Raw genomic sequence first — 19,480 nt, 5'->3', positions numbered from 1 at the left:
CGATACCCTGGAAGGGCCGAGGATTTGTGTGAAGATGGGTGGTTTTTCGTGTGTACACAGGATGTCTGAGCGAAATCAAGATTCCAGGGAGTGAGATCATCGCCTCCAGGCAATTTGGCTGCCTGGGACAGGAACGGGTTAGTCATCCGCGGACTGTTTAGTTAACTATAGCCACCTGGAGATCTATTCCTGGAAGCCAATAAATCATAATGAATCTGGAGGGAACGGAGAATATCAACCCGGTGGAATTCTACCGTAGCCACTACCGTAAAACTGTACAAGGGTAGCGAGGGGTGGTGCGTAAGAGAAGAAAGAAAGAAAAAGAAAAAAAACCCCCCCCCCGGCCAAGTCGCGAAACACGTGCTCGTCATCCGTCATCGTCGCACTTCCTGCTCGCTTTCTTCCTTGGCCGTTGCGCTCCTCGTCTCCATCCCGCCGCTCTTTTCCTCTCGTTCTTTTGATATCATCAATCATCCCACTCTTCTGCTTTTTTTCCTCCCCAGTATCCCTGCTTTCTTCTCTCTACCCCTTCTCTGTGGGTTTTCTAAACCTCGGGCACTTGACTCCATATCTCTTGGCCGTCTTCCTTTTTCTCTTTTTTTTTTCTGGACCCCGGTGTTTCAAGACACCAGTCCATTCGTCAGCCGTCTTGCACTCGATCTCTTCTCTCCGTCTACTCCAGATGGAAATGTAAAATATAGTTTTCTTCATTTTCTGGCTCCTGCTTCTCACCTGGACAAGCCGCAATATTTACGACTTATTCTTTGTTGATGATCGACCCCTACCGTCTCCGTCGTCTCCCCCCTTTTTAAATCGCGCCTCCACCTCCCATCAGTGTCCGTTCTTTCGCTCGCCGCCTCGCGACTGGCCTCCCTCCCTCCACCAGTTCGATCGCAATGCCAATTGATTCCAATTAAGGGTGACGCCTTCAGAGAATCTTCTCGCCCCCTGGAATCCGTCCCGAACGGGAATCGCCCCGACCTCTTTCACGTCTCTCTGTCTCCCCCCCTCCCCTCTCCCCACTCGGCGAGAACAAAAACCCTCCCTTCCCCTGGATCTACCCTGGAACCAAAATAATACACCGTCAGATCAATCGCTCGGTGTCGGTTGCATCCTTTGTCGAATGGGTTACACTTGGGAAACACAACATAGCTTCTCTGTGCAGTCCTTTCCTTAATCCTCCTAGTCATGCATTGGAAAGGCCTGCGGCTTGGTACCTCGGACGGCCTCGACAAAAGACGAAGCCTACTCGAGCCCCAATCGCAATCTCGGCACAGTGAACAATTACCTCGTCCGACTCTTTTGACTTCCAATCTTGCTCCCAGGAGATCCGAATCCGCCCCTCGTTCTCCGTCGCTGCTCGGTCCGGATGAGGGTCACGATACGGACAACGATGGGTCGCAGCTTGCCGCAACTCGTTCCCATAACTTACCGGCCCCAACACCGAGAGCTCGAACAGGGTTAGCCCCTGGTGACAATTCGAGCTGGCGAAGGAATCGCTTCAGTTTAATGAGGTTGCGTCATGCGTCCGATCCGCAGCTCTCGCAATCATACGCAAAGGGAGAGGAGGATGTTCCTCCCGTGCCGTCTCTACCCCGTAAGAACAATTGTCATCTATTTCCATAGAGGGTTTGCGATGCTAATTATTGGATTGCGTGACATAGCTCCGACCATCATCACCACGGCACCTACGAGCCACGAAGTAGACCAACCTATCAAACGTACCAAGACCAAGTTCAAGTTCTTCTCTGATTCTAAGAAACCATCCGTTGAAGAACTCCCTGCACAACAGTCTAAACAACACCCGAATGCGAGTGAGAAACCCCGGCATGCCTCCAACGGGTCGACCGAGACCCAGCGGGCGACGTCTCAGACCAACAACAATGAAGAACCCGGGCGGTTATCGACGACGTCCATTCGCAGCAGTCGAGATCAGACGAACGATTCCCAGCGCTCTTCGGTGACGGACGCGCGGTTTTCCGAATCCTCTCGTTCCGATCAGAGCCTTGGCGATCACGGGTTAAATCGCGAGTCGACGGCGTCTTCTGTCAGCAAGCGATTTCGGATGCCACGCCTGAAACGCAACCGCAACCCGCTTTTCCCCTTGCCTCCGAAGCCCACTGCAGCGCAATTTGCGGCTCAGGATAGATCCGTGCCCAAGCCTAACAATTCCGACGAACCCGATCATGTTTCGCCGCTTCCTTCTCCATCCCGGTCTTCAGTAGGCGTTGCGTCGGCGCGACCTGGCTTACCACGGATGGACTCCACCAACTCGACGCATTCTCTCCGCTCGACCCCCTCCAATGCCAGCCGAAACAAAGCCACCACTCGGGCGAGGTCTTCGACCATGGATTCTCTGGCCAATGCGCAGGATGGCGGACGCCTGTCCCCCCATATCAGCGCATCTGGGCGGACATCTACCTCTACGAGCGGTCGGAAGAGTTTCGGTGATATCTTCAACATAACGCAGCGACTAAGGCAGAATTCTGAGCCGCCTTTTCCTCGAAACGGATCGCCCAGTGCAAATGGGTCTAGGACACCGCCAGCGAAGCCCAGCCCACCATCTTATCCCGATAGGCAGGAAAATGATACGCCGGCGACGTATCTTGCTCGACTTGAGATGACCTGCTCGAAGAGTGTGATTGCTGGAGTGCTGGCCCAGTCAAACGAAGAATTCTACAAGACCGCCCTGCGAAAGTACATGCGAAGTTTCTCATTCTTTGGTGATCCTATTGATATGGCAATACGCAAACTATTGATGGAGGTGGAACTGCCGAAAGAAACGCAGCACATAGACCGTTTTCTCCAGAGCTTCGCCGATCGGTATCACGAGTGCAACCCGGGGATTTTTGCCTCAACCGGTAGGTCATACTTCCTCCCCTCTTCATGCATGTGTAACTGACTTCCTGCGCAGATCAAGCATATTTCATCGCCTTTTCCATCTTGATCCTGCATACGGATGTTTTTAACAAGAATAACAAACGGAAGATGCAAAAGCCTGACTATGTGAAGAATTGTCGCGGCGAAGGCCTTGCAGAAGATATTCTGGAGTGTTTCTACGAGAATATCTCTTATACCCCTTTCATCCATATTGAAGATGGCAATGCAACCGCGCGCAATCTTTCGAAACCCCGACGAACTCTGCTGAAAACGGCCAGCTCAGACCATCTTTCTCGGGTTTCTCGCGAACCTGTAGACCCTTACACCCTGATCATGGACGGCAAATTAGATTCCCTACGACCCAGCCTCAAGGATGTCATGAATCTGGACGACACCTACTCCTGCGACGGTACGGAAGGACCGCCCAATATGGACGCTCTCCATCATGCCTTTGCCAAATCCGGAATCCTACAGATCTTGTCCCCGCGATCGCGGCCAGATGCTTTCATGCCGGCCAGCATGGAGAACCCGGCCGACTCCAATCCGGGCTTGGTGGACATCAAGGTGGCCAAGGTTGGGTTGCTCTGGCGAAAAGATCCTAAGAAAAAGAGAGCCCGATCGCCCTGGCAGGAATGGGGTGCGCTTCTGACCCTTTCGCAACTCTATCTTTTCAGAGACGTCACGTGGATCAAATCCTTGATGGCCCAGCATGAAGCTCATCATAAGGAAGGGCCCCGGCGCGCGGTCGTGTTTAGACCACCTTTAACGGACTTCAAACCCGATGGCATCATGTCGACGGATAGTGCGGTGTCTCTGCTGGACACCGGTTATAAGAAGCACAAGCACGCCTTTGTCTTCGTGCGCCACAATGCTTTGGAGGAAGTTTTCTTGGCCAACACTGAAGAGGACATGAATGATTGGCTAGCCAAACTCAATTATGCCTCAACATTCCGGACGACCGGCGTGCGGACACAGGGCATGATCGCTACGAACTATGAAGCCCAGCGAAATCGAATGAGCCGTAGAGGCTCGTCTGGTTCTGCTAACTCCCATTTCTCGGCCGATCGAGAACCACCGTCGCCTAACCCGGATACTGATGTCTCTCGAGACGTGGTCTTAGCCCGTAGGCATCTAATCCGACAAAGAATTCGTGAAGCCAATGAAAAACTGTTTTCTGCTCAACGCCAGCTGGATGATCTTTTACGGAACGCCAGGCATCTCCAGGTCCTGACGCCCGTGCACGCGCGAGCCCGAGAACACGTCATCATGGCGGCCGGACGCATGGCTGCGAAACTCAAATGGGTGAGACAGGATATCTGGCGGACCAAGTGTTACCGGGAGGTCCTTGTTCGGGACCTGGGTGAAGATTTCGAGGACGAAAAGCCGAGACCTCCACCTCTGGATCCCAAATCGTTGCATCTACAGATCCCTATCACCAATGTCGTGCCATCGTCTCCGGATTTGAGCGAGACAACTCCAACCGAGAAGCTAGCATCTCCTGTGGATGATGTCGTGGTGGCTTCACCGTTGGAGACCGAGGCAGCGGCAGTGCCCGAGAGTCCTACGGCGTCCGCGCATACAATTCCCGTGCCGCAATCGCCGCCGACGCAGCAGCAGCAGCAGCAGACACTTCCCACTAATACTCGCAGGCCGAGTGTCCCAGTGTCCATTACCTCGTCCGAGATCGCTCCTCGGGCCGGTCGACGACTCTCTGCGGACAACTCGAACGAGCGGGCAGAGTCCTGGTCACCGGCGCCGACTAATAGGCTGGAGCGGGAAGCTTCCGTGCTTAGTGCCACCAGTAGATTGGATGTTGCCAGCCTGGGATCGCGGACCTCGAAGCTCACCGCCCCCGGCAGCTTCGAAGAGGGTGAAGAGCGTCTGCTTCGCGAGACGGGGCTGTTGGACGTTAGTGGCTCCCCCCAGTCTCGAAAGCCATCGTCGGTCATTGGCTTTGAAGGTGATCTCGAATCCAAACACGAAGAAGCACACCAACAGGATGGGTCGTCCTCCCACGCGGGAGGGGAGAGGATGGGACGAGTCCGTCGCAGTCTTCATCGTACTCTCCGCGACTCTTCCAGTGGTCGTGGAAACTATCCTCGGAGCAAGAAATCCCGCGACTCTGCATCTAGCATGGCCGCGCTTGAAGACGAGCACCATCGAGCCAAGGAAGGAGGCGGCCGGGGAGAAGGTCTTTCGCGAAAGTCAGCCAGCTTCACGGTGCATGGCAAGAAGGCGTCCATCGTGACGTTTGGGTCTGAGTGGCAGAACATGCCACCGGAGGAGCGCCTCAAATTGCGCAAGCCCACACCCTCCGATGAGCCTAAAGTGCGCGAAGCAGGGGTCGGCAGTAGTGCCGACTCGATCATGTCGGAGCCTACGCATCTAGCGGATGTTGCCTCTCAGCGCAGTCCCAGCACGGCCACACGAAGGAGTTTCCAGACGGCGGAGGAGCCAGAGACAGAAGAAGACTCAAAGGAAGCGGCCGGTCGACTCTACGGAGAAATCAAAGCCAAGAGTGACGACGCACTTGGAATGGATCCCAAACTCGCCGAGACGACGAGCGCAGCGTCCTCACTGTTTCCCCCCATCTCGCCCTTCCGGGAGGCAGCCAGTGCCCCGAATGAAGAGCGAGTGCCACCACACTCGAGCATAGACGGGAATCACACCCTCGACGAGAACACGCCACAAAAGATGCCCCCCAGCTCACCGGAGCAGGCAGTCAATGCATGATATACCCATTCTCTGTTTCATTCTTTCTTTCTCTTACGTAGCTAACAAATTCGGGTTTTTCTCATTTATGACGTTATACCCCTTGTTTTTCCCCTGTCGTGTTATTGTCTCATTGCGGGGCCTTTTTTTTCATTTAGAATAGCGGGTTACGGAATGTGATGATTGCATTGGTTAGCGTATGGTTTTAGAATATTGTCGGTGCAATGGAAGTGGAGTTTCTCTTATTGAATCCAGAGCAGAACGAGTGTAGTTTGTATAGATTGGGGCCAAATCGAGACCGCTTAGCCTGTTTGAGCCTCAGGCTCGCAAGCCCACCCCAGATGGGTTAGCTGCACTGAGATCCACTCTATATTTCCTTTTCTTAATTCTTTCAGTTGACTCTGTCCAGCTTTCTCCCTCTGCGGCCTCGTTTTCTCTGTTGCGCTGGCCAATATGACGGAATCCCGAGCTACAACGACTGCACGCCCTGATCCAGGATTCAAGGGACGTCTTCGGGTTCCTCGAGAGGCAACGAAGTCGTCACATCAATCTCCGTCATCGGTATGGTCCAGCCCATCTTCTAAAGTTCTAAGGAAGTTTCTAACCAGATCATTGATTAGCCATTCTCTCCTTTTCAATCGATCCCACCATACTTTCGCAAATGGAAGGAAACTTCCCTGCAACATACCTGGCTCGGTCCCCTGTGTCTCTGCCTGGCAATCGTATCCCTCTACCGCCTCAACCCTACGCCCAGTAATCCCCTGCACGCGTGTCTCTTTCTCTCCTACGAGGTTTCAAGCCCCATGACGGAACAATCAAAGTCTTTTCACGCCTGGGACAGCCGGATCCAATATGCAAAAGGCTCCGCGGACGTCCTTTTCGTGTCCTTCTACACCCTCGTCTTCACCTTTACCCGGGAACTCCTGATCTCATCTCTCCTCCCTCTTCTAGCCAAACGTGCCGGAATAATCTCGCCTAGCAAGCAGGCCCGATTCAGCGAACAGTTCTACACAGCCTTATACACGTCCGTCTCGACTCTAGCCGGCATATACCTTCTCACCGACACGGGGATTCTGACCCTCCCGTCCTCGCCTACTCTCCATTACGTACCGTCCACCATCATGAAAATGCACCTGAACACCGGGATCATGTATCAGGACTATCCGCACCTCACGCACTCACTCCTCTTCAAAGCGTACTACCTCCTCCAGGCGAGCTTCTGGGCCCAGCAGATGCTCGTGCTGGTCTTGGGGCTGGAGGTTCCTCGACGGGATTTCAGGGAATTGGTGATGCATCATTTCGTTACGGTGGGGTTGATCGCGTTGAGTTGGCGGTTCCATTTTACGTATCTTGGCCTGTTGGTTTTTGTGACGCATGATGGGAGTGATTTTTTTCTTGCTGTGAGTTTGCCTCTTATATCTTGATGTCTGTTATTTGGGGCTGCTCGTTCATGACGGAAATTTAACTAACACGAACCAGACCTCCAAACTCCTCAACTACCTCAACAATGCCCTCCAAGTCCCCTACTTCATCCTCTTCACGCTCGTCTGGATCCAAACCCGCCACGTAATCAATCTACGCGCGCTGTACTCCCTCCTCACGGAATTCCAGACCTCCGGACCATGGGGTCTCAATTGGGGGCGACAGGAATATAAATGTCGGATTAGTCAGGTTATTACGTTTGTGTTGCTGGCTTCGTTGCAGGGGCTGAATCTCGTTTGGCTTTTTTGGATACTACGGACTGGATGGCGGTTTTGGGGCTCGGGGGGTGCGGGTATTAGGGATGATAGGGAGGATGAGGATTAAAGGGGATTAGATTGGGAGGAAGGGTTTTTTCTATCTTCTGTGGGTATGGGGTTTTGATTTATAGATATATTTTTAATTTAGATTGGAGAGATAGAGAGAGAAGGTCATTTAGATTGAGATATTTGGCTACGTTGTTGAAACTTAACATCCCAGTATCCATACACAGCATCATCATCATCATCATCATCATCATCATCATCATCATCATCATCATCATCATCATCATCATCATCATCATCACCATCATCACCATCATCACCATCATCATCATCACCAACCCTATCCATAAACTAAAACTCCCCAACATGCAAAGCTCATATCTCCAAAAAGCAATTCCATTCCGACCCGGTTTCCCAACCTCCCATATCATCATGGACACGCGTCAGAGTATACAGCAGGAAAGACATGGCCATGCGATGCGATCTTCAGGGGAGACTGGGAACCTTAAAAGAACGCGGGATGGAAGTCTGACGGTCTCTTCTGACCTCTGGGCTCCTGTGATTCTTTTTCAACTCCAGGAGAGACTTGGTGCCAATGAACGAGTGGATGGCCAGGAAGTGAATGCAGTATCGTTTGACGAGGAGGCGAAAGAGAAAGAGAAAGGGAAAGAGTAGGCTGCTGTAGGCGGTACATGTCGCGCGAGTGTGCTGTTGGAGGATGATAGCGCAGGAGGAGATTATTGGGATTTAGAGGGTCACGGATAAGGTGGGTAAGGAAGAGGTGATGATAGGATGAGGGCCAGGGTTTGAGAAGAGGGTATAGGCGCGAGAAGATGAAGTGGTAGAGGGACTTGACAGGGCCAGGGGATGTGTGTGGATTGTTTCATGATCTTGGTCCCTGGGCTGGTTGGGGGTGTCTCGGATGGGATGAGTAGGTTGTTCCATTTGTTCGAGGGTCATGTATTGCCTCCGGCCTTGCTAGTATTAACTCGGTCAACTAGACACCCTAGTGGAATCCGTCCGATACGCACTGTTCTTCCGCTGAGATGCGTGTCTGCAAGCGGTAAGAACTTGGCTAAGCGGCATCGGCGCGCTGGTGACGAGTTGATATATCAGCAGGGACTGGCGTATTTGCAGCGGAATGATTGAGTTTGATGGACCTGATAACTCGAGCCAGTTATGGATGTGGCCAAAAGTTGAACGAGTACTTAGTTGCCACGAGGAGGCCTATAGGTAACCATCTGCTCTAGGGCTTGTCTATTCTTTGCCGTGATAGTTGATATTTAATATTATTGTATTGACTGGCACACTATTAGTATTGTTATATCCCTAGAAAGGCACTCTAGGTGAGTGAAATACAAAACCTATATAAAATATGAATTGCTACAGTTAACAATTCCCTGTTTTTGTTCACTGCTCTTCTTCAATAAGTCTAACACTTAGTTGCTTAGTCGTTCGGGCACTGCAATTACAACACGCAGGCAGTCGACGCCGAGAAAAGCCCTTCACCCAATCCCGCGTAACGTTCTCTGAAACAGAAGAAAATCATTCCCTGACGTGTTGTGTTGTGTTTATCTTTCTTCCCTTCTTCCTCCTACTTCCTATTCTTCCTCCTACTTCCTCTTCTTCTTCTCTTCTACCACCCTTCCTTCTCATGTCTTCTCACACCTTTTCTTCCTCATCTTCTTGCACGCAAGAACACGTCCTTTCTTCCATTTCCTTTTGTGATTCATTCTGATAAGTTTGTTAATGATATGATCCTCTTTAGCTGCTTCCTTTAATTCCTGCATGATTCCTTTGTATCCTGACTGTCTGTGATTCCCGGTGTTGTTGTGACTCTGAACCCAGCGACTCTGAACGTTTTCTCTGCCTTGTCTCACCCATCTAACCAACTACCCACTCATCCCCCCTCTTTCTCCTTGAATCCTGCCATTTAATACTAATGAGCAGATTCTATAATCAGCTACCCAGAAAAACAAAGAGTCCAAAAAAAAATCATGACCGACAAGCCCAGAAAGTGGGAGCCGGCTCGTCGCCAGAGTCGCCGTGTGCTCTCGTCGTTAGGTCTCAGGTCGTCACGTGAGTCACTCACCTTGTCTTGCATTTGCTTTCTTTTTCCTGGACGCTTGTGTGCTTGTGTGTTCTTTTGTCTTTTGATTAGATTTGCTTTATTGGAGATGGTCTGTCTACTATTTAATGCCTTTGCGTGATTTGATTTCATCTTCTGGGTTTCTTGTTGTGGTGTTTTGCTGGTTTCCGTACCTGCCCGCCTGCTGTACAGTCCATGAAGCAAAAAGCATGCCACCTGCCTGCATGATACACCCATACTGGACATCAAATGGACAGAGAGCCATCGAATCAAGGAATAGATCAAAGCTAATCTACCTTACCTCTAGCTGGTCAACAATCCCCCAGTGCCGAAAATCGCGCCACGCGCCCACACACCGCCGCGGCTGGTATTCTGGCTGCATTGAACTATGCCTCCGAGTCCAGACCGGTCACCATCCCTGAGATCGAGTCTATTTCTCCTCCGGCGCCTGCGTCGGCATCTGGACCGGCTTCATCTTCAGCTGCGGCGTCAGAGCCTGTAGTTGCCACTGCTACTGCTGCTGATGCTTCCTCTACTGGTCCGAGTATCAGCGCTACTACATTGTTCTCGGCTGCGGCGTTAGAGCCTGAAGTTGCTGCCAATTCTGCTGCTGATGCTTCGACTGCTGGTGCCTCTACTGGCCCGAGTGTCAGCGATGCTGTGTCTTCTTCCAGTGCGCCTCTTATTACTAGTTTGCTATCTTTGCCTTACTTTGCTACTTCTGTTTCTGAATCTTCTGTTCCTGCTTCGTTCCCGGCCATTGTATCATCAGAGAGAGGAGCTGTTGTTGTTTCCTCAAGTGCACCTGCACCTGCGTCTGTTTCTACTCCGGTGGCGGGTTTCTCATTCGACTCTTCTGCTTCTAGCATGTTAGACAGTCCTGTTGTCGCTTCTTCGTCGGTAGCTTCTATCCCTGTCCGTTACCGTGCCCGTGCTCGTGCTCGTGCTCGTGCCCCTACTATTTCTCCCTCACACCCCAGTACCAATGTTCCCCTTCCTACTACCACCCCTACCCCCCAGCTCATAACCTCGTCCGCAAGCGCAAGCGCACCCGTTCCCCTCCAACATATCAACCCCTTCTACCGTCCCAGACAGCGTTCCTTTTCGTTCTACGACGCAAGTACTTCCGAAGACGCGTCGCTTCCCCAGAACCGCCATCTCGTCCAGAGCCAGATCCACGGTGGAATCGGATCTTCGCGGTACGTCGCTGCAATCAGGGACGCGGCGCTGGGTGTGTCGTCTGGTGAGGACTCGGACTCCGAGAAGGTGTCTGGAGATGAAGATTCCGAGGATGAGACTGACAGGAGAAGGCTCCGAGCCCGAGTTTCTGAGCGTGAGGGTGAAGGTGGAGGTGTGTCTGTGAGCAGAGGTCCGCTTTTTGTTTCCAGAGCGAGGACTACGCCTACTGGTGCGGCTGTTGTGGCTTTTACTGCGTCTTCGTTTTCGCCTTCGCCTTCGCCGGCTGGCGTGTTGGCTGAGGCTTCGGCTGCTGCAGAGGCGGCGGTGGCTGCGTCGGCTGCATCTGCGTCTACGTCTGTGGCTTTGTCTTCGCCTCCGCAGATCCAGGTGAGGGCTTCTACTGGGGCGCATACAAGTTCTTCTTACCCGTTCCGCGCTGAAGATCTTAATGCTGCATACAGGCGTGCATCTGCCGGTGCCGGATTCAATGAATCCATTGATTCCCATGTGCACTCGTACGTCCCCGGTGGAGGTGAATCGCCGGTGAAAGGCATTTTGAAGAGACGCTATGCGACACCGTCCAAGAGTCCATCCTCACGTGAGAAGAGAGTGAGCTTTATAGAAGGTTGCAGAGTTGGTGATGATGAGGTGGACGTGTTTGGAAATGACAATGAGCATTTGCCCAGGGACGTTGTTGAGTTTGTAGGAAGGTTGGTTGAGGAGGAAGATGAAGGTGAGGGTGAGGGTGAGGGCGGTGTTCCGGTGACTGTTACTACTACTCCTGATGCGAGTGCTGTTGATCCCACTGTCTCTAGTTCCGAGGATTGTGGTGATGATGTTCCTGCCAAGTCCAAGGACGGTGTGAACTGAGGTTCTTGCGTGTATTGGGGGTTTCTTTCAGATAGTCTTCAGATTGGAGGAGAAAGTGACAATGAAATGAACTGTTCTGGAGCTGAAATTGATCGTATGACCCTTTATATCCAGGGTATTCAGTGTAGATGCGAGGTTGCTCATTCAGGATGACCGCCCTGGAATGGACCATGTCCATAGTAGATACTAAGCCATGGAAGCATGGGTTCTGAGACGGAAGTTCCCGTCAGAAAGTCTTGTTAGTGGGAGGTATCCTGTGATTTTCCAGGATAATCAGTAACGATAACTTCCATGAAGATACGCTCTTTGCGCAAAACTCCCATCGATCACGCATTCGGTCCTTCTCATGATCATACAAAAGACTTGCCTCCGCTTCCTCACCATATCAATCAGTTTCACCTCCCACAAGCACAACCCTGTCCAGAAGTACTCTGTTCTTCACTGAAGCGAAATTCCACTGGAACATCTCACTGAAAGATTTAGGCATCCCTGAACCAACATACCTACCTCGTCAAGCCCCATAATCTAGATGGACTCAGCTCCAGCAAGCTACTCCTCTACCCATCCACCACCTAAAGAAAATGCTCCAACCAGAAAGAAGCATCTACCTTTGCGCCGTCGCTGCAAGGCTCCATGCACATGTCCTCTTCGCACAATGCCCTCCAACCCTGAGACCGAATTCGAGCATTTCCTCAACCGCAACAGACAGGTTTGCGTCCCTACATTCGAGGGAGATATCGAGAAGGGACCCAGCATGAATAATACCGGAATGGGGTTGATCGCAAAAAAGGCCATCCCGTCGGGCAGCGTGGTCTTCTCCGAGAAGGTTTTGAGCATGGGCCCCGATGACTTGACGGCGACCCGGGACGCCAAAGATATCGAGGGGGTACTGCATCAGTTGGCAAAAAACATGGGTTCTGAATGGTATTCCAAGTTCCTCGAGCTGGGTGCTGGTTATGAGCCGAGTGAGGATGACAATGAGGATACAATGATAGGAGAGAGACCCGGAGGGGTGGGCGCGTATATCTGGCACAAGCATCATATGAGTGCGAAGTCGAATGACCTGCATGCCGGTTTTATTGGGCTTAAGCTGGCGTGGTTGAATCATTCGTGCCTGTCGAATTGTACAATGACGCTGGTCAAAAGATACCCTTATCGAGGCAGTGCGAGAGCAGCCGTAGAGAAAGAGGGCGAGTTCCTGATGCCACAAGAGCCGGTGGTGACATGTGTTGTGGTGAAAGCTCTCAAAGACATTGCCGAAGACGAAGAACTTACCATTTCATACTTCCGGATTCGAGGCCCGCGCGAGACGAGACTGATGACGACTCTTATCCATGGCCAATTCTCTTGCGCCTGTTACTGGTGTTCTCATTCCCACCCGGCCTCACTATTCGAACGGACATACGAATTGCAGCAAGATGTCGACATCTTAATGAGTTGTCCTCGAATCATCAAGCACCGACCCGCGTTGTTATACCAAGCCGTACACGATCTTGTGGTCAATCTATCCTTGATTCGAAACCGTGACGCCTACATCGCGCAGGTTTGGGCGCACTGCGCCGTAGTTGCCGGTTTTCATTCCGATATTGCACGCGCCACCGCATTTCTAGACAAAGCGATAGAAATCATCCGAGCCCTGCGCCCTGCTCAAGACACGTTTCGGGGATGGTATACTCGCTGGCGACATCACCTCCAGGAAATGCCAGGATACGGGACCTCATCCCGAGGCCTGTCGACCGAGGATCAGGGGGTCTCCTTGTCCGAGAACTGCGAAATTCTATTCATGGGTGCCGCAAATCCAGAAGAATACCTGCGCGTGGGACAATACCACCGCCTCACCGACACCATGAAGGCGCGAATCGGACCCAGGGTAGGCGATGCCACCTTCTTCGTGGGTCCTGACGAGGAGTTTGATGAGACACGCGAGGACCACGATTGGGAGGCTTTCCCAGACACGTACCTCCGGTCCCGTGAGACTGCCGTCGCTACCAAGCGGAATGAAAGAACGTTGAAGGTGTTAAAGCTGCTCGAGAAAGACTTCAAGGATCCGTTCAAGGATCCCGAGAATTGCCGGAAGTTCGAAGAAGAGCTAAACTTGCTGTATCTGACTTTGAAGGAAGACCACCCTCTCTTGGTTTCTGAACGATTAAAAGGTGATGATACCGGCGCCATGAGCAAGAGTCATATGGACGAAGTATCGGATACGGGTTCAGTGGCAACCGTAACGCCCTATACCTACAATCAAGAGCGCAAGAAACAAAAGAAGAAGAAGAAGAGCAAGGGCAAGAAGGAGTCAGAAAAGGCTCCGATCGAGACCGATGAAACTCAAGGCAATTAATTAGTTTTGTCAGACTCTTCGCATGGCGATGAGATCAGCCTCATTTGACCCTGATGAGCTTCAGCATGAATCCCTTCCAGTTCCGGTGATGTACAAATATCTATCAGTTCTTCATTCCGATGATTATCTGTTTAGCTGTCCAGCTGAAGAAGTATTGAAGTAGAAAGTAGACAAGCGGAGACAGAAAGGCGGAGATGATTATGTCATTCCAGCATTTTCTCCAACGCCGAATCTCGAGTCCTTCGAACACAATTCAATGCAATTGATTCTCTCAAATTGTTCACTCCCAACTCTCTAATTCCTTTTAAATAAAATCCTTTTACCTCCATCAACCTACCAATCCTCCGACCATCGATGCCATAAACCCACCCTCACCACCAAAAACAGAATGGCCCACTCCAAACGCAACACCTCCCTCCCACACTTCACCTCCTACGAGCGCGGCCTCCTACGCGCATCATGGGGCACACAACGCGGCGTCATCGGCCGCGACTCGTTCCTCTCCTTCGGCTCGTGCCGACTGTGTCTGCACCCGGCGCGCGCACCCGTCGTCGCGTGCGCCACGAACGGCGACCTCTTCTGTCGCGAATGCGCCATCAACGACCTCCTCGCGCAACGGCAGGAGATCAAACGACTCGAGAAGCAGCGCGACGATGCGAAGAAGCGGCTAGCGGAAGACGAGGAGCGCACGCTTGAGGAGGCTAAAGAGCGAGATCTGCGGGACTTCGAGCTCGTCAGTATGGGCCTGGAGGCGGGGAAGAAGGGCTCCGGGACGGGGACGGAGAGAGATAAAGATAAAGACGGGGCGGGGAAGAAGAGGAAGGCCGAGGAGGCGGAGCGGGCGGTTGCTGCGTTCAAGGCGCGCGAGGTCGAGGTGGATGGAAAGCGGAAGAAGGTGTTTGAGTTGGATGAGAAGGAGATGGCCAGGGTTGCGAGGGAGGAGCAGGAGCGGTTGAAGGAGGAGTTGAAGAAGGAGAAGGTTAGTCTCCCTTGATTCAACGACCTGGTTTTACTCTTAATCAGAGAGCCGGTCTGGCTGATTGGATATGTTTGCCTAACGGACGGGATTGGATTCAGTCGGAATCGAGTAAATCGACATTGCCCTCCTTCTGGGTTCCCTCCTTAACGCCGGGGACGGATCCCAACGAAATCGCCGCCAATAAGGCCGTCAAAATGACCCCGATCTGCCCGGCGTCGACGGACTCCAACCGCCACGCCTACTCGCTCAAGTCGCTGGTCGACGTGCACTTCACGGAAGAGAAAACGGACGACGGCACATTAGCCCGTGTATGCCCGAGCTGCAAGAAGACGCTTACGAATGGATTGAAGGCGATGCGTATGTTCTATTAGGTAATTCTTTGCGAAAAGGGATCACTCACTGACCATTAAACAGTAACGAAACCCTGCGGGCACGTTATTTGTCAACCGTGTGTCACGAAATTCATGACACCTCATGATGCGCCGGATCCTCATGCTACGAAGGAAGAGCAGGAGCAGACGGCTGCGCTTCATGGGCGTATCCTTTGCTACGTCTGTGAAACGGATGTCACGGAATCGAAAGGGAAAGATGATTCCGGGACGAAGAAGAAGAAGAAAGATAAGGAAGGCATCCGCCCTGGTTTGGTGGAGGTGAGCTCGGAGGGAACGGGTTTTGCTGGGCGTGGAGGAAACGTTGCAACCAAGAGGGGCGTTGCGTTCCAATGTTGAACAACTCGGATGTCAAGTCTATAGAAACAGATATGTATAGGTACAATGTCTCACGCAAGCGAGCCTACAAACGCCGCGACTGATAAAAATATAAACCGAACGGAAATTAGGGCCAAGACCCGCCCATCTTATGGAAAACAGCCTGTGTCCCCATCTCTACCTCGTTTCCCCTCCCAGACTACTCTAACCCTCTCATTCGACCTTTTAATTCCGCTTAGAAGCATTGTTGAACTCCCGAATGGTCACCTCGCACTTAACCTCCTGGCACAGCTTCTTCCGGCGGCTAGGCTCCAGCTTGGCCGCAAACTCCAGTCCACTCGCGCGCTCCACCGCCTCCAACGGCACCTCAAACTCGGCCAACCGCTTCTCATTTGGAATGCGAGCATTCGGCAAGACAAACGCACCCAGCGCGACCTTTCCGGCCGCCGAAGCGGGTCCCTCCTCTGCGTATATCACCTTGTAGAAGTGCGTGGGCACGGCCACGTTGGGCGGAGAGCCGATGACTTCGTACGAAACACGCCACTTGCCGTCGGCGTCACGCTGGGGCAGATACAGAGGGCCGGTCACGACGCGCACGGACGGGTACTTCTTGGCCAGGTTACGGCAGAAGTCCTCGAAGTGAGCCCAGTAGTCGCGGTTGAATCCCTCACCGACTTGCGGGCACATGTTGGTCAAAGCGAAGGTGGCGTCCATGGCGCCCTGCGACCATTTGGCATCGGCGGCGGGCACCTGGTGTCCGCGATCGTAGCCGGAACGGAAGTAGTCGGACAGTTTGGCGCGGAAAGCGGCAGGGATGGTGGTGTCTTCGTAGAAGGTGCTGTGTTTGCGATCGGCATTCTTAAGAGCGAGCGACGCGGGCGTGATGTGTTCAGCGACCCAGGAAGGGTTGCGCGTGCGGCGATCGTAGGCGCCGGCCAGCGGGAGTGATATAAGGGTGTCGGCTACCGGACCGGGGAAGCCATATTGGTAGATCCCGGACGGGTCAACGGGGGAGCCGCCGGAGGGTTTAGGAGCGAGCGAAGGCGGCGCGGGTTGAGAGGCGGGGCCTTTCGTAGAAGCGAGAGGAGTTGGCGGAGGGAGTTGTTGCTGCTGTTGCTGTTGAGGTTGAGGGCGAGCGGAATAGACCAGGGCTGTCAAGCCAGCTCCGGTGGCCGCACTGGCCGCAGCGATGGCGGCGAAGGTGGCCTTGGACATGACTAAGAATGAGGAGGGGGAGAAGGAGAAAGAGGGGGAAAGAGAGGGAGAGAGGAGGTGGAGATGGGGGAGGTTGAAGAAGCAGAAAAGAAAGACAAGAAGATGGCCAAACAGAGCAAGACTGAGGCTCGTCCAATCAGGTGACCAGATCCGGTCTCCGCTCCACTTGAAGAAGTATACCCCCTTACGGAGTAGGTAGAACACTGGATAATCTGTCCTCCAGATGCAAGAGATCAATCTGGCTCTAGTCTGTGCAATATATAGCCACTTTACAGCCAGACCTCAGCTATGCATGTGAATACCCTCCGGTGACCCGTGCAACTGAGCCATTCAGATGATAAAGTACTCTTGGCATTGTTGCACCGTCGCCCTCCATGGGCCAATTGGACAATATAAACTGGAGAAACTCCCACCTGAGCTGACTGTAGAATGCTTAGTTTTGCCCTATTCTTGAGCTGTACTTAGTGTAAGTACCTGGCGACGCTGAGTGTCTGAGTCTATATGCCAAGCCCTCTGATGAATACTTAAGACTTCTTCTTCAACACCCATTCTTCACGATCGTGTCGCAAATTTGAATATGGTCATTCGAATCATTATCCGGAGCACCCCTGGTTTCGAGCGTCAACACTACCAAGAAATTGGAGAAAGATCGACATCGACACTTACTATCTGATGAACGGCTTTTATCGATACGTTAAAATAATGCCTGATATCTCCAGGAATTTGGTATACGACACTCTATTGATGTATGGTATTCAAATACCAGAAGACGGGCGAGAACAGTCTAATTGAGCAGATATAATAATATTTATATATACTAGTCTAAAACAAAATGTTGGCTGCTGAAAACAATTGATCATGGCGATTTCTAGTGACAGTGGTATTTCCCGAAAGCAGTCGTGACTCGTTGGAAAGATATAGTGACAAAACTCCTCAAGATGCTACCGTATTTTCCTTGGCGAATTCTATGTCGGCCTGCGAGCTTCTCCAATGGCACGGAACTGAATGAGCAAAAGAGAAAGAAACATATACCCAATAAAACGCCGGAAGATCTTGGAGTCTATGCGGTCAAGGCAAAACTGAGGCCCATGAGGCCCATTCCACCGATGGCAAATCCGATGCACATTTCGCGACGATGAGTCAACGCGAGACCTTCGCTGAATAATTGCAAGGCTACCGAGGTCATGACGCCGGCCGTCGCGGCAAACATGCCTCCGTATACTCCCCAGGATGGACCGGAGCCGTCCTCCCCGGGCCCGCCGGTATGACTAGCACCCCAAATCCAAAGCGCGGCGAGCGCGGCGCCGGCTGGCTGACTTATGCCGCCGAGAAGACTAGACCAAAACATGGCCTTACCCCGCGAGTGAAGAGCAAGGTAGAGCGGCAAAGCCATGGCAAACCCCTCGCTAATGTTATGGATGAAGAGGGCAAGAAAGACCGTGAGACCAAGGGAGGGACTGGCATGGTTGGTGGCATACGTGATAAAGCCCTCGGGTAATTTATGCAAGGCAATGGCCACCGACGTCTGGAGACCGATGGAAAGGAATGCGTTCTGGGGCACGTGGTGATGGTGCTGACCGCTTCCGGCAGGCAACGACTTGACGGCGTCCTCCGCGTCCGCGTCAGCTTCGGGAAACCCGGTATGCGAAGAAGACGACGAAGCCGTGTTGGTCTTCTGTTTTGGGATCTGCTGCGAGACCGGTAGATCGGTGGCTGCAAAAACGAATCGTTCCGCATCTTGCTGCACGGGAACGGAGACGGAGCGCGGAATAGCGGGGCGGAGGCCCTCGTCGCCCGGACCAACAAGAGTTTTTGAGCATTCATGGCCACAAGCCTGCGAAATCCCATAGCATGGGCCATACTCATCGCATTGTGGCTTGACACCACCCACCAGGCGACTTACGCGCCGTACCAGCCGGCCGCGCCACGATTCGCGGAACACGGTTCTCTCGGCTTCTTCCTCGGAGCGACCGAGCGGTCTAGTTAGCAGAGGTGTACGTTCCGTTGACCCCTCAGTTGTCCCCGAAGGATGTGAGTCACCGTCGTGGTGGTCGTGGTGGTCATGGTGACCATGTTCGAGATCGGAAGCGGGGTGCGGCTCGTGGGAGTGGGCACAATCCACAACGTGGGAGGGAATATGATGATGGAGAAATGCCGAAAGAAACCGGATGACTATGACACCGGCCAGGAAAAGACCAATCAAGGTATATGCTGCGGGCGAGGGGGCTAGTCCGGCACGAGTCAGGTATTTGAGGGAGGTGGGAAGCATGCTATAAAGAGAGGTAAAGAGCTGGAGTTTATTAGCAACTTGCATCGATCAATCAAATCAAAAGCTCGAATTAGGGGCGGTACCATGACGCCGGCACTGAGACCCAGTGAAGCCGATAAGAAGCCATTGTGATTAACGATCTGGAAGTTCTTGCGGTGAGAGAACTGGCGGAGAATTACATCGATACATATGACGGAGGAACCTAGAACGCAAGCTGGAATGTGAGTTAGCAGGGTGGCGTCGGAAGAGAAATTGAACCAGACTGACCAACACCGGAGACGGCGCTCATAACCCAGCCCCGGAGATCATTGCTGGCAGCCATGATAGCAGGGGGGAATAAGAGATGTGGAGAAGACAGAGGAAGGGAGAGAGAACCGGGGGGGGGGGGGGGGGGGGGGGGGGGGGGTGGAGGGGGGGGGGGGGGGAAGGGGGCGAGGGGCGGGGGGGGTTAACCTGGGGGGAAAAAACCATTTAGTAATGTTGTGGGGCCGGCGGGG

General features: G+C 52.8%; 7 protein-coding genes across 7 annotated transcripts; 5 read left to right on the top strand and 2 right to left on the bottom strand.

Moving 5' to 3' along the window:
* Nucleotides 1-1,188: 1,188 nt before the first annotated feature.
* On the top strand, nucleotides 1,189-5,613 carry KD926_011349 (Arf family guanine nucleotide exchange factor SYT1; the record flags this gene model as incomplete). Its single annotated transcript, XM_053103622.1, has 3 exons — nucleotides 1,189-1,609; nucleotides 1,665-2,861; nucleotides 2,915-5,613. 3 exons carry the CDS (start codon nucleotides 1,189-1,191, stop codon nucleotides 5,611-5,613), a joined length of 4,317 nt encoding a protein of 1,438 aa, XP_052952992.1.
* A 432-nt stretch (nucleotides 5,614-6,045) lies between these two features.
* Nucleotides 6,046-8,012, top strand: KD926_011348 (longevity assurance proteins LAG1/LAC1; the record flags this gene model as incomplete). Its single annotated transcript, XM_053103621.1, has 4 exons — nucleotides 6,046-6,153; nucleotides 6,213-6,992; nucleotides 7,072-7,271; nucleotides 7,565-8,012. The coding sequence occupies 4 exons, from the start codon at nucleotides 6,046-6,048 to the stop codon at nucleotides 8,010-8,012; spliced, it is 1,536 nt and encodes a 511-aa protein (XP_052952991.1).
* A 1,322-nt stretch (nucleotides 8,013-9,334) lies between these two features.
* Nucleotides 9,335-11,475, top strand: KD926_011347 (uncharacterized protein; the record flags this gene model as incomplete). Its single annotated transcript, XM_053103620.1, has 2 exons — nucleotides 9,335-9,416; nucleotides 9,734-11,475. The coding sequence occupies 2 exons, from the start codon at nucleotides 9,335-9,337 to the stop codon at nucleotides 11,473-11,475; spliced, it is 1,824 nt and encodes a 607-aa protein (XP_052952990.1).
* A 529-nt stretch (nucleotides 11,476-12,004) lies between these two features.
* KD926_011346 (SET domain-containing protein) lies at nucleotides 12,005-13,813 on the top strand (the record flags this gene model as incomplete). The annotated part of the gene is made up of 1 exon (XM_053103619.1): nucleotides 12,005-13,813. One exon carries the CDS (start codon nucleotides 12,005-12,007, stop codon nucleotides 13,811-13,813), a length of 1,809 nt encoding a protein of 602 aa, XP_052952989.1.
* Nucleotides 13,814-14,201: 388 nt separating this feature from the next.
* Nucleotides 14,202-15,520, top strand: KD926_011345 (putative RING finger domain protein; the record flags this gene model as incomplete). Its single annotated transcript, XM_053103616.1, has 3 exons — nucleotides 14,202-14,792; nucleotides 14,891-15,149; nucleotides 15,207-15,520. The coding sequence occupies 3 exons, from the start codon at nucleotides 14,202-14,204 to the stop codon at nucleotides 15,518-15,520; spliced, it is 1,164 nt and encodes a 387-aa protein (XP_052952988.1).
* Nucleotides 15,521-15,724: 204 nt separating this feature from the next.
* On the bottom strand, nucleotides 15,725-16,714 carry KD926_011344 (DNA/RNA non-specific endonuclease; the record flags this gene model as incomplete). The annotated part of the gene is made up of 1 exon (XM_053103615.1): nucleotides 15,725-16,714. One exon carries the CDS (start codon nucleotides 16,712-16,714, stop codon nucleotides 15,725-15,727), a length of 990 nt encoding a protein of 329 aa, XP_052952987.1.
* Nucleotides 16,715-17,774: 1,060 nt separating this feature from the next.
* On the bottom strand, nucleotides 17,775-19,305 carry KD926_011343 (Zn(2+) transporter ZRT3; the record flags this gene model as incomplete). The annotated part of the gene is made up of 3 exons (XM_053103614.1): nucleotides 17,775-19,004; nucleotides 19,067-19,197; nucleotides 19,251-19,305. The coding sequence occupies 3 exons, from the start codon at nucleotides 19,303-19,305 to the stop codon at nucleotides 17,775-17,777; spliced, it is 1,416 nt and encodes a 471-aa protein (XP_052952986.1).
* Between the last annotated feature and the right edge of the window lie 175 nt (nucleotides 19,306-19,480).

This window comes from Aspergillus affinis (assembly GCF_023601865.1).
Source record: "Aspergillus affinis strain CMG 70 chromosome Unknown NODE_94_length_150008_cov_85_032155, whole genome shotgun sequence".
NCBI lineage: Eukaryota > Fungi > Ascomycota > Eurotiomycetes > Eurotiales > Aspergillaceae > Aspergillus > Aspergillus affinis.
This window is presented reverse-complemented; position numbering and strand designations above follow the sequence as displayed.